The sequence below is a fragment of the Laccaria bicolor genome, genomic scaffold (genome assembly GCF_000143565.1).
Source record: "Laccaria bicolor S238N-H82 LACBIscaffold_4 genomic scaffold, whole genome shotgun sequence".
Taxonomy (NCBI): Eukaryota; Fungi; Basidiomycota; class Agaricomycetes; order Agaricales; family Hydnangiaceae; genus Laccaria; species Laccaria bicolor.
Window position 1 is genome coordinate 2,229,628 of NW_001889875.1, and position 15,180 is coordinate 2,244,807.

The 15,180-nt window shown below is 48.2% G+C and overlaps 10 protein-coding genes across 10 annotated transcripts; 3 read left to right on the plus strand and 7 right to left on the minus strand.

Annotated features, from left to right (window-relative positions):
* Positions 1-40: 40 nt before the first annotated feature.
* Positions 41-1,059, minus strand: LACBIDRAFT_183024 (uncharacterized protein; the record flags this gene model as incomplete). The annotated part of the gene is made up of 8 exons (XM_001877157.1): positions 1,015-1,059; positions 914-953; positions 733-863; positions 535-671; positions 446-485; positions 352-394; positions 130-294; positions 41-87 (listed from the first exon to the last, which is right to left on the minus strand). The coding sequence occupies exons 1-8, from the start codon at positions 1,021-1,023 to the stop codon at positions 41-43; spliced, it is 612 nt and encodes a 203-aa protein (XP_001877192.1). The 5' UTR covers positions 1,024-1,059.
* A 183-nt stretch (positions 1,060-1,242) lies between these two features.
* Positions 1,243-3,052, minus strand: LACBIDRAFT_311971 (uncharacterized protein; the record flags this gene model as incomplete). Its single annotated transcript, XM_001877158.1, has 11 exons — positions 1,243-1,268; positions 1,331-1,432; positions 1,485-1,587; positions 1,640-1,689; positions 1,744-1,756; positions 1,837-2,129; positions 2,181-2,234; positions 2,287-2,632; positions 2,688-2,878; positions 2,929-2,954; positions 3,012-3,052. 11 exons carry the CDS (start codon positions 3,050-3,052, stop codon positions 1,243-1,245), a joined length of 1,245 nt encoding a protein of 414 aa, XP_001877193.1.
* A 1,047-nt stretch (positions 3,053-4,099) lies between these two features.
* LACBIDRAFT_323779 (uncharacterized protein) lies at positions 4,100-4,745 on the minus strand (the record flags this gene model as incomplete). The annotated part of the gene is made up of 4 exons (XM_001877159.1): positions 4,100-4,256; positions 4,407-4,462; positions 4,490-4,578; positions 4,640-4,745. 4 exons carry the CDS (start codon positions 4,743-4,745, stop codon positions 4,100-4,102), a joined length of 408 nt encoding a protein of 135 aa, XP_001877194.1.
* Positions 4,746-5,123: 378 nt separating this feature from the next.
* Positions 5,124-7,250, plus strand: LACBIDRAFT_323780 (uncharacterized protein; the record flags this gene model as incomplete). The annotated part of the gene is made up of 4 exons (XM_001876730.1): positions 5,124-5,137; positions 5,515-6,088; positions 6,144-6,751; positions 6,818-7,250. The coding sequence occupies 4 exons, from the start codon at positions 5,124-5,126 to the stop codon at positions 7,248-7,250; spliced, it is 1,629 nt and encodes a 542-aa protein (XP_001876765.1).
* A 190-nt stretch (positions 7,251-7,440) lies between these two features.
* On the minus strand, positions 7,441-8,409 carry LACBIDRAFT_311973 (uncharacterized protein; the record flags this gene model as incomplete). Its single annotated transcript, XM_001877160.1, has 1 exon — positions 7,441-8,409. The coding sequence occupies one exon, from the start codon at positions 8,407-8,409 to the stop codon at positions 7,441-7,443; it is 969 nt and encodes a 322-aa protein (XP_001877195.1).
* Positions 8,410-8,576: 167 nt separating this feature from the next.
* Positions 8,577-10,302, minus strand: LACBIDRAFT_183239 (uncharacterized protein; the record flags this gene model as incomplete). Its single annotated transcript, XM_001877161.1, has 5 exons — positions 8,577-9,224; positions 9,281-9,450; positions 9,503-9,686; positions 9,738-10,098; positions 10,150-10,302. The coding sequence occupies 5 exons, from the start codon at positions 10,300-10,302 to the stop codon at positions 8,623-8,625; spliced, it is 1,470 nt and encodes a 489-aa protein (XP_001877196.1). The 3' UTR covers positions 8,577-8,622.
* A 214-nt stretch (positions 10,303-10,516) lies between these two features.
* LACBIDRAFT_311975 (uncharacterized protein) lies at positions 10,517-11,881 on the plus strand (the record flags this gene model as incomplete). Its single annotated transcript, XM_001876731.1, has 3 exons — positions 10,517-10,847; positions 10,898-10,957; positions 11,004-11,881. 3 exons carry the CDS (start codon positions 10,517-10,519, stop codon positions 11,879-11,881), a joined length of 1,269 nt encoding a protein of 422 aa, XP_001876766.1.
* Positions 11,873-12,901, minus strand: LACBIDRAFT_188567 (20S proteasome subunit). Its single transcript, XM_001877162.1, has 6 exons — positions 12,859-12,901; positions 12,733-12,810; positions 12,555-12,676; positions 12,318-12,502; positions 12,170-12,259; positions 11,873-12,114 (listed from the first exon to the last, which is right to left on the minus strand). The coding sequence occupies exons 1-6, from the start codon at positions 12,892-12,894 to the stop codon at positions 11,921-11,923; spliced, it is 705 nt and encodes a 234-aa protein (XP_001877197.1). The 5' UTR covers positions 12,895-12,901; the 3' UTR covers positions 11,873-11,920.
* Positions 12,902-12,985: 84 nt separating this feature from the next.
* On the plus strand, positions 12,986-14,097 carry LACBIDRAFT_311977 (uncharacterized protein). Its single transcript, XM_001876732.1, has 6 exons — positions 12,986-13,102; positions 13,149-13,218; positions 13,270-13,372; positions 13,426-13,692; positions 13,751-13,862; positions 13,911-14,097. Exons 1-6 carry the CDS (start codon positions 12,998-13,000, stop codon positions 14,043-14,045), a joined length of 792 nt encoding a protein of 263 aa, XP_001876767.1. The 5' UTR covers positions 12,986-12,997; the 3' UTR covers positions 14,046-14,097.
* Positions 14,085-15,180, minus strand: LACBIDRAFT_290938 (20S proteasome subunit). The gene is made up of 7 exons (XM_001877163.1): positions 15,103-15,180; positions 15,020-15,054; positions 14,842-14,965; positions 14,688-14,789; positions 14,492-14,635; positions 14,332-14,444; positions 14,085-14,281 (listed from the first exon to the last, which is right to left on the minus strand). The coding sequence occupies exons 1-7, from the start codon at positions 15,169-15,171 to the stop codon at positions 14,125-14,127; spliced, it is 744 nt and encodes a 247-aa protein (XP_001877198.1). The 5' UTR covers positions 15,172-15,180; the 3' UTR covers positions 14,085-14,124.

Sequence of the window (15,180 nt, forward strand, 5' to 3'; positions counted from 1 at the left end):
AAAGATAGCAAAGTAGGAAACAAACAGGCATTCGTATGTGTTAAGCCCATTCTTTCGCAAGCTTGAAGGTCCACTCCCAATCTGAATCTATGTTAGCTTTGCTTTCAAATTTTTGGAAAAACCACAAACCTGCGTATACCTCCCCGTCGTCGTCAACCACGCGACTTCGAACGTTGTAGGATCCAGAACGAGCCAGCAGACCAGATGGTGACTCCTCAGGGTCAAAATTCTTTGTGTAAGGTTCCCCGCTGGGCGACGGGCCGTAAGAACCCAGCATTTGCTCCATCTTATCGACTGATATGTGCAGATGCTATTCAATCTTGAATGTCGGTCTTGATAAACCAATCTCACCTTTCACTCCTGCTCGCTTGACGAGTTGCATGTACCGGACACCCTATATACACTCAAAAGAGATCCACAGCACGAAGGTCATAAACTGACGTACGGAGATGATGGAATGGTTTACTTTGAAGGTGATTCGGACACTGTGAGATCATAAGAAATACAGCCAAGACCTGCTGGGATGACACGAACTTGTACTCAACTCCTTCCTTGATTATAACAGGGTTCTTCTTGGTGTCTGCCAGCTTCGCCGTGTCTTTCAGATCGAAAACGATCTTCTTCCCCGGTGGCAAGGTAGGCGATGCAAGCTCAAGAGTCAAAACGGTGACCTAGTGATAAAAAGATAGCTGAAGAGGGATCGTTGACGGAATGAAAGTTCTTTTTCTTTACTTTGGGACCACTTGTGTTGTCTCCCGCGCCTGGAACGATCCCAAGCGATGCTTTCCAACGAGCTAAGCTCTCGTCTTCGGCATCCAGTTTCGCGTATTCATCTGCAGATTTTGCAGCGCCAGGTTTGTAACCTTGATGGGGTTGTGAGCTTGAAATCGCACGAGAGAGACAGTGACCTTACCTGGGGTAAAGGTAGGCTTCAGTTCTTCCTGATCATCGTTCTGAGAAAGCAGAGCTGGACGCGTCAGAGCAGAATAAAAGTAGTAATGAGGAGAAAAATACACTGGACATGATAAGATGCTTTAGTTGCGCACAGATCGTCTGACTTGAACCACTAAGATGGTGCCCAAATATAAGGCAGCCCCTGTCCAGATCGATTTCGCACGCATGCTATCGCTAACTGCCGAAGTACAAAACATAGTGGTAAACTAGCCAAGCATATTTTCAATGGAATTCCCCCTCAGCCTGACTATGTAACTTGGAGAAATTTCATGGCTATCCTGTTAAATGTCAAGAAGAATCTGGGTGCATGGCTTCTGCAAAAAAAAAAAAGGAAACATCTCAGGTATGTGTATTCGCCGAAAGGGGTTGTCTTTACCTCCCTTGAACCAGCATTTCCCTTTGCTAAGATGGAAGCATTTCGGTCCATTAGGACAGACATGACCCCAACAACATTTTTCCCCGTACGGGCATTGCACACCTGGGATGTAATAGTCAACCAGGAGGAAAAAATTGAACATGTTCGTTTTCACCATTTTTTAACCAATTGCAGGGTGCCTTCTTCGCGTTATTGGCCAACGACACAAGTTGCTCAGATGTTAGGATGTAATCATGCGAATATTTGCACATTCCAGCCTGCTTCGAAAAATGTGTGAGGACAAGAGCGACTAACGAGTGCACGGCTCACCCCTTTCGAACAGGTCATCAGGTAGTGTTCGTTGCATGGAGGTGGATTTTCTGTGCCTCCAAAGATTAGTTGTGAATGGCTACTCAAGTATATAGCAGACTCACGTTTATGGAGTGGCTATGTTATGACAGAAAGTCAGTTTATTCAGTTTATTTGGACGACAAACTACCAAATGTGATCACGAGGGAAATACTCACCAAGGATGGGTCGATAACTCGACCCAAAACGCGGTCGGGTGACTGGGGACTTATCAGACCTCCATTGCTCGCCGCCGAATTGAAAGAAGCCATCGTCAACGGAGTCAGTATTCGGGAGATCTTTGGGAGCCGCTCGAACATGAAGAGACTATCCACGCACAGCCGTGGTATTGCATGTATTTGAAATTGATCTCCTAGTCCCGTCTGCGGATTAGCATCGATGAGAACCAATTTACCCAAGATTTGATCCTTTTCCAAGGCACTAAATGTTGCCATGTATGAAACGTCGTATCCTTGAAATAAATTGTGATTGGAGAAATCAGAGAAGATGTGGTTGGACTCGCCACCAAAGAAAACACGCAAGGTTTGAGGAAAATAAATGAAGGTTTGCAGATATTCTGAAGATACGCTATCAGAACAGCAATATCTTCCACGTATGATCTGCAGTACCTTTGATTTTCGACTCCGAAGACTCTGCCCCGAAGCCTACGTCGATGACGGAAAATCGAGGCGAAGCATGGCCGAACCCAGTCAAAAAAGATTCAAACTGCTCTTCGGAGCAGACATTGTTCAAAAGCAGCGTTTCCGATAGGTTTCGTTTATTCAAATATACTGTGATCCAGAAAGAGAGCCTCCCATAAAGGTGGACGTCTTCATTCGATAAATGTTCAGCAATTGCTTTTGTAAGTTGTTGGGCTGCCGCCCTTCCGCCATGATAGCCTTCTGTCAGAAACTCTCGGTTAAACACGAGCTCGTCGCCATGAATTATACAGAGGATGAGAGGATTTTGATTCTGCTACAATTTTCTTCCATGAATTTTCCGTCAAGGAGTGCATGTAATCAAAGCACACCGATTTCACTGGGTCCAGGCCAGAAATCTGCCGATTAAGAGCAGCCATCTGCACGTTATGTGCTTTGTTTTCGCGCTCAGAAGCCTCCAGCGCCACGGAATGCGCCTGCTTCCATACAAGAAGTTCGACCTCGAGCTCTGCCACACGACTCTCCAGATCGGTGTTGCGCCGGACGGTTGCCGCTGAGAGGTCTGCAAAGTCGTCTGATTCAATGTACTGACAAAAAGTCCATTCAACTCACTAAGAAGCCTCGTGAGCGTCTCGTCCCTTGTGATGTCGGAAAATCACGATCACAGAAAGTATACATTAGGGGAGGCGACTTACCAGAGCTGTTGGTTTGCCTCACCAACAGGTTGGGCCGCCATGGTAGGCCTGGGAATGATTGCAGGGAATATGGCTGTAGGAGACGGGAACGAAAGCCTTGCTCAACGTAAGGTGCCTTTAAGTCATGTCTGGGCTTCCAACAAATGAACAACTGTTAAGGCCTTCTCCGGGGCCTTTTGCCAGACGGGGAAGGTACAGATCGGAAAAGGAAGTGGGAGATGATAATTATATCAGCCAGACAGTTCTTAAACTCACACGAACCTTGAATGAGCGCGTTCATCGAAGTTCTTTTACGATGACACCCTGCACGACGTAAGCGCCTCTTTCAGCTCTGGCAAGCGCTGGGTTAAGATAAAATCAGACGAAAAAGATACCAGCCCATGGTTGTGTGCGCTGCGTTTCATGGGGTTTCCACTATGGATACAACTGGAGTGCAATGAAGTTGGCTTGAAATTAGCTCAAGTATCAACTGAAGTGTGAAGTAACTCTTTTCGACGCCGAAACTCCGCGGAACGCCCCGATCATCAGCGCTGAGTTTCAATTCAGATAAGCATGTAAATACGAAGCACCATAATTATACAGGTGCAAACCGAAAAGTCTGGACATCTATGCTACAAGCAACTAGCGCGTTATACTGTATCGATCTTACTCCCTGTGCATGTCAAATATGAGGTGTATGAACTGCATCGTTTGAGGAAGTGGCCATGGCAGCAATCCTCGCCCCAGAGGCAGAAATTATTTGCAAAGTTCCTACTTAGCTAGTAGTGCATACCTTTATTAATAGCCGGCGCCTTCTTCGCATTGGTCCGTACACCTAGGCTGGATCACTCTTGGAAGTGTTCGGGTTATAGCAGATAATCATGGGCATATTTGCACTCGATCCCATGCTTGCAGCTTCCAAGGTCGAACAGTGTATATGGAGGGGTGTACCTGCTCAAGTCAGTCCACATCCGTCATTGTGGATATAGAGAAAGAAGTATACAACCGTTTGGATAGAGGCTAACTTTAACGGCGTTACAGTCGAATAAGCAAGAAGCATGGAAGAAAAGTGACAACGTTAGAACGTATATGGTGTCACTGAGGCGCCATCACTGCTCGATGTAGTGGTGCTTCCGCTGGAGCCTAGTCAAGAACTGCAATAGCTTGCTTGGGGAGGGCTCGAACTGCAGATGAACATCTGGGAAGGACTCGTGGGCTTGCTCTAACTCAACGATGGCGAAGGGAAGGACATCAAGATCCTCATTCCTGATTATTAGGAACGTAAGCTTCGGGCAGCCCTGACGGTGAAACGTCAGAAAGACGCCTCGAAACTGCGGCCTTCAACGGCGTTGAGGATGGGTCGAGTGAAGGTGGGGGGCTACGAGGGGAGAGTGTGCTAAGCCAACCTCTGCTAACAAAGCCTGTGGCTGTCTGTGCGAGGAGAGTTGCGAGGTAGCCATGATCATGACAACCTGCAAATATGTAGGTGAGTAAATCACATTAGATACAAAGACAATTTTTCCACCCTGGGGCAGCCGGATTTCATCTTCTGGCAATGCTGGAGATTCGAAGAAACATCGGTAAAGGGCTGTGGAAATGAAGCGAAGAATGTAACTTTGATTAGGCGTCAGCTGCTTCTCTGCCATTACCACCGTCAACAACCGTAAAACGTTCCACTGCCTGGTCAAAACCAACCATAAAGTCTGGTTTTTGCCCGTCCGAATCCTGAGCGACCCGGAGTGTTCTTGAGGCCATTTTTATTTAGAAACACGTAGATCCGAAGTTGATACCAATTGGATGATAGAGTCTGATAATACACACGCGGCGGCGTGCTCGCCAGCTTGACCTTGTGAGATGAGGTGAGCAGAGACGTCTTTTGTTAAGGATGGTTCGATTTTCGCCTGAGTCGCTAAAGCATGTGTAACAAACCATGATAAGAAGAATTTATGGAAGAGTGGGTGCGGAGGCATCGCGAACTTCATTATTCTCAAGAAACATGGGACAAATTTTTTCAAACTTGTGTTTCCGTGTCCTGCGAGCGCATGACCGTTTTCGACTGGTTAAATTAGAGCATACCGACAAGGCATGTTCAGAATTTTCCACCCTCTGAAACTACACTTTGAACACCACAAGATGGCACCCACCTTGTGAGTGCATGTCGATCGACGGTGGAGGAGCGGATGCCAAACAACGACAAGGCCAAGGTGGCCATATGTCTGCAATGTCACGTTATCGCGTAGTTGTCCTTTGGCAGTGGCACGACCTGCGCCTCTTCAAAACCAGCGGTCCGTAGCAAATCAAAAGACGCGCCAATACTGGATAATTGCACGCAAGAAACGGAACCTCGATGTCTGACATCTACAAAAGTTCTGAACTCTACACAAGTCTCCAAGTATCTCCTAGAAAGAAGAGAGGATTTCAAGCTGCGCTTGACGATGTCATTACCCTTACACCGAAGAAACTTCGAACTGTGTTTGTATCTCACATCCTTTCTTCGATTCTCACATCTCAATTTCATCTGTAGACCCCCCACGCCCCCACGCTCCGTAACTCGTAGCGGCACTAAAGCACAAACCGAACTCCCTGGTCACCTCACGCGTCTTTTCAACATTCAAATAGCGGTACAACAGGCCCTCTCTCATGCGTTGGCAACTTGTGCTGTAGCCCCCACGTCGGACTCCGGGATAGTCAAAAATGTGCTCAACCACTTATCACTGAAGACTTATACTGGGCTCACGGCTTTCGAGATTGACGATCTCAAAAGACTCTGCTGGGTCTGGGGATGGGATGGGACGTCGCTCGAATGTCTCAAGCAGAAACCCACGCCTGTGGAGGAGGAGGAAGACAATCCTTTTTTGGATCGAGTGCCGATTTCAGGTGTTGAATGGACGCGCGGGTCGATGGGTTTCGTTCTGAGTCCTGCGACCCACTATTCAAAGAGTGACAGAAAACGAGTTCCAGCATATGGGATAGGTATCGAAGTGGAAATGGATATTGACAAGGACATGGGAGGTGGTATGGCAGCCGTTGCCCGCTGGACAGCCGCAAGCACCAAACGTCGAATTGAATTTCGTCGCAAGCTTGAGCAATGGGCGACGGTGAGATCTGTACATTGCCATTTAACTCGTTGAAACTTACCTGTTCCTGATGTAGCTTCATGCCGATGACCTCAGCGTTCCTCCAGTGCCACTTGTGGAACTTCCTGTGCTTGCCGTTACCCCCAAGGTCTCCTCCTTGACTCACGCCCTTGCGTCTTGTTCACCCAAGGCATCAACTTCTCCTCAAAAGTTCCCAGCGCCACCCTCTTCTCCATCCCGGTCGCCGATGAAGAAGAGTGTTCGTGATTTTGCGGTGCCCTTTCCCCTGGTGGCATCGGGAACCTCTCCCACGAAAAAGACCACATTATTTCCACCGCAAACTCCTCGTCGTAATCGTTCTAACCCGTCGTCCTCGTTGCTTACCCCACAAACACCTGTTGCATTACTTTTAACTCCGTCCGAAGGTTCGATGCCATCTACTCCCGTCCACCAACGAGGATCCAGTGCAGGAACTGCTCCTCAAACTCCTTCAACATCTCGCAGACAGGCTTTGTATGAGCGTGTTCGCCAGCGCTCTCTAACGGCGTCACCGACCAAGTCATTGGGCAATGAGGTTACACGAGGTACCCTTACGCGAGACCAAATGTTAAAGATGAACCAAGAAGAAATGCGACGACGTTGTCTTCTTGGCCGACTTGGTGGAGTTGCTGACAGCGTTTGGATGTAAGTACTCTCTTCGTGGTTCACTAAGCGCCACATTAATTGAGATTTTGCTCTCTCTCCTGCAAGGCTGTTTTCTAACCCAGTAACGGGAGCCTCTGGAACTCCATCTGGAAGAAAAAGACGTGCGTTGCCGGCCACGGAGGTGGCGCTTGCCATCATCAAATCTTCGCCCGTACCAATCTCAACAGCTGAAGCCAATGAATCCCTGGCAATCCTTACCGACCTCTGTCCTTTTTTTCTCAAGAAGCTTACTGTCGCTGGAGCCGAATGGCTTGAAATGCCATCTTCAATCAATACAACGACTGCTGGAAGCGCGTCAAATGAAGAAAGTCCGACTAAACGAGGACCTGCGGTTTCTGCAAGTCCTAAGCCAGTTAAGGGTAAGGAAGAAAGTGCCCATGCACTTGTTACTCGGAGTCCCAGAAGTGTTAGAAGAGAAGCTGGTGGGTTGAGGGAAGTCAGGGAAATTATCCGAAGGGAGCTGGAACTCCAAAACTGATCTACATTGATTGCTGAATTTACGCCCACTTATGTACCTGCCATACCCAATCGATTTGTAAAACTGTTTGAATGTGTACAGAAAATAAATATAACGTTGCTGAGCTACGAGTAAACAGATCCTTCCACAAGTCGTTTGATTGAAATAAAGTGGCGAAGGAATGTAACCTGCGAATAACGTTGTTGAGCTATTACAGGGTAAACAGCTCCTTCCACAAGTCATTTAATTGAAATAGAGCAGCGAGGTGACCTCCCGTAACGGTTCTGGAATGCGCATTCGCGTAATGTGTGCAAAGCCACTTCGCCATTGCGTCTGGGGCCATGGTGTCACCTTTGGACGCGACCACCAAGATTGGCCGGGACATGTGTTCTTCGTCGAGCGCGCCGGGATCATACCCCCAGTCACTGTGAATGACATCCGAGACCTCCATAAAACCTGCCCAAGTTTGGCGTACGCTTTGCACAACATTTTCCGCCATGGACCTCTCGACTTCTCCTTCACCTCTTCCGTTCTCTTCTCTCCATTTCTTGAACGCGGCAAGTTCTTCTTCGCCCATTTTATCAAAGAGGGTGCTGCGAATGAAAACCTCGGCACTGTCTACCGTCTTCAACTTCCTGCCAATGAGAAGCACAGCAAGGCGTTGCAAGAGCCTGGAGGGAATCCATTGAGAGGGTGGACCAACGGCGATGTAGTTGGGCATGGTCATTGTCGCGGTGTACTCCTTGTGCAAAGAAAATGGGGAAAAGGGGGCTAGCACCATGCATCCCGCAAGATGTCTTCCAGGGGGAAACACATCGAAGGGCGCTCCATAGAGCATTTGGGCGATGACGGTTCCATATGACCCCCCTGCAATGTATAACTTGAAATTAGAGTCATTGGGGTGCAGATGTTGCACCAAAGCTGTGATATCGGATGCGACGGCAATGTCATACGGTGTGGCCGGGTTTCGAGGCGAGGATTTACCCCAGCCTGGGAGAGTTGGTGCAACGAAGTGTACACCTTGTTCTACCAGGAAAGGCGAGGGATGAGAAGCGTCTCCTATGCCAAAAACTCCATGGAAGAAGAGAACAAGTGTAGAACTTGAAGGATTGCCAGACTCTGTGTATGCCAGAGTTCGACCCTCTGGGAGATTGAGGTACTTTTCCGAATCAGGAGTCATGGGCGAGGTTTACAGTATTGAAAACAAACTGGAGTTTATGGAGGATGCCCACCAATTCCGCAGAGAGCTTGGCAAGGGCCGCAGAGGGCCGCAGCGCATGACAAGTGAGGATCAAAAAAGTCTGAATCACTTAAAGTAATAGGGGTCTGAAACGACACAGCAGAATACAAAGTAGAAAATCAACGGACATGGACAGACTTGGTATACACATCTTCAGTTGGTATCTTTCGTGATTGATTCATCAAAAACATCTTTCGGCCTTTCCAAGCACTTGAAAGCTTTTCTAGCTTCACGCTCGAAAGCCTCACAATCCACGACCCTCCCTTCCTTTCGGCTCACTTCAGCTGCAAATACTGTTAGGTGGCTCTTCAACACTTCCTCGACACTAGTCCCTAGCAGCTCTTGTTTGCCTGCACTGACGGCTTCGACGAACGAACGCATAAGTCCAAGGTCTCCACCTCCGTGGCCACCCCCCTCATTCTTTGGATGGTAGACCTTGTTTGTTTTCTTTCGGAAGTCGGAGACGGTAAACTTGGTCATGTCGCCAACGATTTCACCATGCGCAAAGTGCATTCGGGTCTGACGCTCGCAAATGGTAGATGTAAATGCAACCATGGTGAAGGAGGCCGTGCTTCCGTTCGAAAACTCCAAATTGACAACTTGGTGATCGCAGACGTCATTTGTGCTTTCATAGACGCATTTCCCATATGGCCCGTTCCTTAGAGCGGCGGTTACATTCTCGATGTCCGGGATGCCGTCAACGATCGTCTCAACTGGCCATCCAGCGTTTCCGTGGGACACAGGATCGAGATAAACTTTTTTCAAGAGTGGTCAGCATTGTCCGGTTTATACGAGTAGGCTGACAACCAACTCTTTTTAGCACTATACTCGCAATCTTTCTCCATTGGACAGTCGAGGCACCGCGTTGAAGCGCCTGCCGCCGCCGGCTTTGAAGCATTTCTGAAGTGTTTAAGAGAACCGAAAGACGAGACCTTGACTGGTGTTGATGGAGACAACCAGTGGCAGATCATATCGATATCACTGAGAGGCTATTATTCGCCGCGCAGTGCATGCGGAAGGAGTGGGAACATACTGGCAACTCTTTGTCATGAGAGAGAAAGAGCACTCTTTCTCGGTACTCCAGTTTCCTCGCACATAAGAATGTGCAAAATGATAATATCCGATAGGTTCAACATGAACAACGTTGATCAATTCGCCGAGGGCGCCGGAACGAACGATTTCCGTTATTTCTTTGCTGTAGGGCGAATATCTCATGACTGTGGACCATTTGTGTGAGAGGTTGGCATGATTAGCACTATGAAACGAACCGTGTCCCATTCCAAAAATTGTACCTGCTTCCTTAATGGCGTTCTCCATATTGATGCAATCTTCTACGCTGGTCGCCATCGGTTTCTCGCACAGAATATGATAGCCCTGCTGTGCGAACGCCACGGCAACCTCAAGATGGAGGTTATCCTGCACGGCGATGAGGACGGCGTCAGCCAGACGCTTGCCAATGGTGCTTATTGTTTCTGCGGAAGCAGCGTGGAGATCTTGCCATGTATCGAAAACAAGCGTTTGATCCACTTTGTGCAGTTTGGCAAAATGTTTTTGCGTTTGGGGACGTGGTTCGGCGATGGCGACGACCTTGCAGCGTTCGGGATAGCTCAAGGCATATTTAGTGTACGCCTAGAATAAAATTTAGATATCCAGGGTTTGGAACGATAGGGCCAATTTTACCTTTCCCCGCTGCCCACATCCAATGACAGCAAAGGTGACAGTATTTGAAGGATGCAGTTCAACGCTTGAGTCGACCCCTTGGACAAAGGGCGATTCCTTTAACTTGACGGATCTCCGCCATAGATTCTTTGTGTTACTGAGCAGAGCGGACATGAACGTGAGGTAGTTTTGGTTGTAGAGAAACGCCCACTGTTAAATAGATGTAATAGCGGCCCTGACGCTGGTGTAATAGTTCCGCAGCAACACTTACAACAGAGCTTCTGTAGATGTAGTGGCGTGTAGTGGTGTAGCAAGCGCCATCATCGGGAGACACATGTTCAATCATCATGATGTTGATAAACTACAAACTCCGTGACTTGCAATTGCAATGCCTCGCATTCTTCCACGTCTTATTGACAAAATCTCGCAGCAGGCTCAACACCAAAAGAATTTCCCGTTTTACGGGCCTCCACGACGCCCAAAGTCACTTCACCGCCCCCTTCCTCCTCGCCCGTCTTTCAACCCTGCACATCACCCTCGGTCTATTCTTTTAGACACGGGTCCAGACAACCCAATCACCAGTTCTCAAAGCTATCTTTACCATAAAACTCTACCTCCTCGTGTTTTTATTCCTCAGAATGCCAACACAAGACAAGGAGAAACAGATTCACCACGGACCATGACAGCGGAGGAACGTCGTTGGTGGGCGAATCCATATCGTGCGTACGTGTCTTCCTCGTCTTACTCCATTTCCTCTGATTTGGTGCAGTCCGAATCCTCTCCTCGCCCATGCGATATTGTTTTGATACAGACCACCATTTCCCCGCAGGTATTTGACAATCTTCTTCCCAGAGCCGGAAACTGATAGAAGCTAGATACCCTGATACGTTTAGCGCTAGTGCAACTTCCGCCCACTCGCATGTCAAAGTCGCAAACACGAATAACCATCGTTCCAGATGGTGTACTCCACCCCAAATTTGCTCCTCGCAGATCCGGCAGGGCAAGCTACATTATTTGCTCCCGGGAAGCCATCTCTCAGACGGTCAAATCTGGCAGCTATAAACGCGCTCTACGGGGAGCCCAAATTTTCATGAACCCACGTCTAGCAGATCAGATCGCTCATTTGTTGCGTCTACGCGTCCTGCAGGAGCTGGAATTACTTGCAGATCGGTTACATTGTGGAACCGGAAGCCGTTCTGACGCTGGAACATCTCAAACGATAATCCGGAAGCTGACACGCTCGGAGTGGAATGACCTGAAATCAAGTGGTAGTGTACCCTACGATGACGCGCTCGCTATTCTGGTTGTCCCTCCGCTGAACAAGCATCGCGTAACGAAGGAACGTCCCGAACCTTCTATGTCTGCGATGCCTCCAGAGGAGGAAAATGTGTCCTTCTCCAAGCCCTTACCACCCTTGTCGGAGATGCTGTACTCACCCCTTGACCTCAGTCCTCCCGCAAGTGTGCTTCCGAACTTACTGCCCAAACTAGGTATACCTCTTTACAATGGATTGACGGCGTTCCCGAACCGTTCGCAGCGTGCAGCACTTTTCGCGCTACTCACTCGCCTATTGGGTTATGAAAGAAAGATGCGTTATCTCGCTGGCGTTCGTCCAGCTGGAGAACAATCAAAAGCTAGCCACGCCTTCTTGCTACGCTCAAACGCAGATAGCAGTAAGAGAGGGGATGCCGCTGCTGTTGCCATTGCCTTATGGCGACTGCGCATGTTTGAAGGAACTTGCAATGTATCGTAGCACTATAAATTCAACGAAGTGGAGATTATATTTTACACATCATACTTCCACTGCCATTGGGATGGGGTCTACATCAAGCTTCTTAACAGCACCACCAACAATTTCACGTCCCTCCCAGAACTTTGGTAGCTGATCCCCGGGAACAAATAACCTCTCAACTTTGTCTTCTGTAATAACACACATCCGGATGACGCCTCCTGAAGATCCATCACGGGACATAGCTAACGCCAGGGCTTGAGAGTGGGGTAAGCCGTGTGTAAGAAGATGCGAAGGGAGGGTAAGACATACTATTTCTGACAAATTCAACAGTCTCTTCTCGTCCCCAGCCCTCCTTGTAGGTCGCGTCGCAATAGCCATATACATATGTCGATCCAGAGCCTGTGGGTTTTAAAACTATAAGTGACAGATAGTTTGTCACGCAATGGACAAGAAACACCTCCAATAGCCCATGGCTGCCGGAACATACCACCTCCCACGGGAATATTGTATACACTGGGACCAGCGTCCTTATCCCATCCTGCAACAATGATACCCGCGCTCAGAGCGTCCTTGTTTTCGTAGCACAGCTTTTGAAAAAGGGCAGCTGCCGTATGCACAGAAGGTGGGGCACCAGATGTTTGTCTATATGCCGCGATTAGAGTCAGAAAACCAGAAGGAAAAGATGGGGACGGACGTAAACATTTGGAGATAATAGTGGACGATGTCTGCCACAGCCTGGGTATCTGCAGCTGAACCTGAGCGACAACAATAGATGCGGTCATGAACATGTGTAAGTTTATCGGTGACGCGATTGGCCTGAGGGAAGATTGTCGTCAAAGTACGCAGATGAAAGAGCTGTGAAGAACGGTTACAATATAGCTCCCTGTCGTCGTACGACTGTCTGCACCGATGACGACGCCTCCCTCGAACTGGACGGCCATGATGGAGGTCTACTTGAGAAATGAGTGAGTGAAGGATTGAAGAGTTGAAAGACATACCCCAAGGTTGACCTCTCCGCTTTTGAGGCGATCCATGTCGATGTGTTCCATGACGGTAGAAATTGAAAGTGCAAGTAATTGATGCGAGCTGACGCGTCTTCTTATCAGACGCGTTACTTACTGCAACCACACAACAACGATGGCCTCGCAGCTCAAGACTCTGTATGAAGAACTTCAGCGTGCATTTTACGCACAACCATCGTCAGATCTAAAGAAGTGTGCTGCTGTCCTTACTCAACTCAAGGTTAAAAAGTCTCCGTTCTCCAAGTATTCTACCTCATGTTTCGTAGATTGGTTTGATACAAGCAGGTCTCTTACTTCCGCAAGGGAATGTAAACCTTGGCGATCTAGTCGTTGCTCGTGCGTCCTCTTATAACTTGCTGTTTATCATTATTTTAAGCCGAACCGCAGGGGATATTCTTGAAATTGGTGCATTCTCCAGCATTAGGTCACAAGATGTACCTTCATTCGACAGATATTTCTCCCAACTCCAAACCTTTTACATTGACTATAGGTAAGACTTGCCTTGGCTCTCTGGTCCTTCCTTTATTGATCCAATGCGACAAGCTCTTCTCTTCCACCCTCAAAACGAGAATATCCCATCCGTGGCCTTAACCTAGTCCGCCTGCTCACTCAGAACCGGATAGCAGATTTCCACACGACATTAGAGAATCTCCCCGCGGACGTCATCGCTGAAAACCCTTTCATTCGACACCCTGTTAACCTGGAGAGGTGGCTCATGGAGGGGAGCTATAGTAAAGTGTGGAATGCACGAGAGGAGGCACCTGCAGAAGAATACAAGTTTTTTGTGGACAGTTTGATGGGCACTATCAGGTACGCTTACCCAGTTCTGTGGCGGATACTATAATCTGACGCATCTCGCGGGTTTCAGAAACGAAATAGCCAGCTGTGAAGAAGCAGCGTACGAAAGTCTGCCTCTGAAAGACGCGGCCACTTTGCTATTCTTTACCAACCAGTCTGACCTGTTGAAATATGCTCAAAACGTTCGTAGTCAACCTCGTTACCCTTCCACCTGCTAATGCTTGTTATAGCGGGGATGGGAAGTCAACCTTACAGCTTCAACTATAACGTTTGCCAAGAAGGGGGAAGAAAAAATGGAGATACCAAAGCAGAGACTCATCGCTGCATCTCTTGCATATGCTAGGGAATTAGAACAGATCGTATAGGACATAATGTATTGCAACACCGCGCGAGTCATATTTCATCCGAGAAATCGTTAGATTATATCGTGCATCACTAAGACATTCACTCGAAATTCTCTAATGCAGCCTTCGCAGCGGCTTCCGCTTCTTGAAGCAAGTCCTTTGGGACATGCACATGCACTCCCCCGCTCTCAGACCCAATCCATGACATTTCAAGTTCGAACTCTTTCTCCTTCGCATCTTCATGCACAAGATAAATTCTACGACTTGATCAGTATTCAAAAATTGGATAGAGAAACAATGAATGTACATTCGCGCAGCTTCCATGACAGCTTCACGCGTCGACAGTTCTGTAAGATTCAGCTTCTCAAGCTCTGTCTTTGCCAACTGGCGGCCTTTGCCAACTGCAGCGCCGTTGTATCCCTATACTGCGTCAGAAGGGTTTGAAAGAGAAAGAGAAAGATTCTTACAAAAAAGACACCGCTGGGTTCCACGACAAAGAGTGAAGGGCCGTCTTTGTCTACGGCACCCAGGATAGTGCTGATTCCAAACGGACGAACGGAAGAATAGAGCGTGTATGCTTGCACGTAGAGACCCAGACGATCTGCAACAGCCTAGTGGAAAATTAAGGGGATATTTGAAGGGAGAAGAACGAGTACGGCATACTTTCAGTGGTGGGGCTGAGTTGTACGTGTCACGGTAATTCGAGGCTTCGTCACGGGCTCTGTTCGACAAGTGTCTTCCATCTGCGAGAAGGCCAGCAGTAGCCTACACATAAAACTAGTTATAAAAGCGACGGCCTGAGACTGCGGAGACTGACCAGGCCAATATGTCGATCTATAGTCTGGATTCGCCTGTTCGCGTCGGGAACTAGAAGTTTGGAGTGCACGAGCTTCTCCACAGCGAGTACGATGCCATCTTTCACTTTCAAACCAATCGCTGTCCTTTTGTAGTTTCAAAATCAGTTGAAAGATTATGATCAGGTTGTCGAAACATGCCCTGAATTCTCGACGGCTTTATTAGCGTATTCTACCTAATGAAGAAGGTGAGTTGCTAGCCAGAGATTGGCGATAAGAAAGACCTGGAATATGCGTCCATCGGGTGAATATGTACTCGCAGAAAGATCGTAGCCAGTGCCAATGGAAGTCATTGTGGAGGT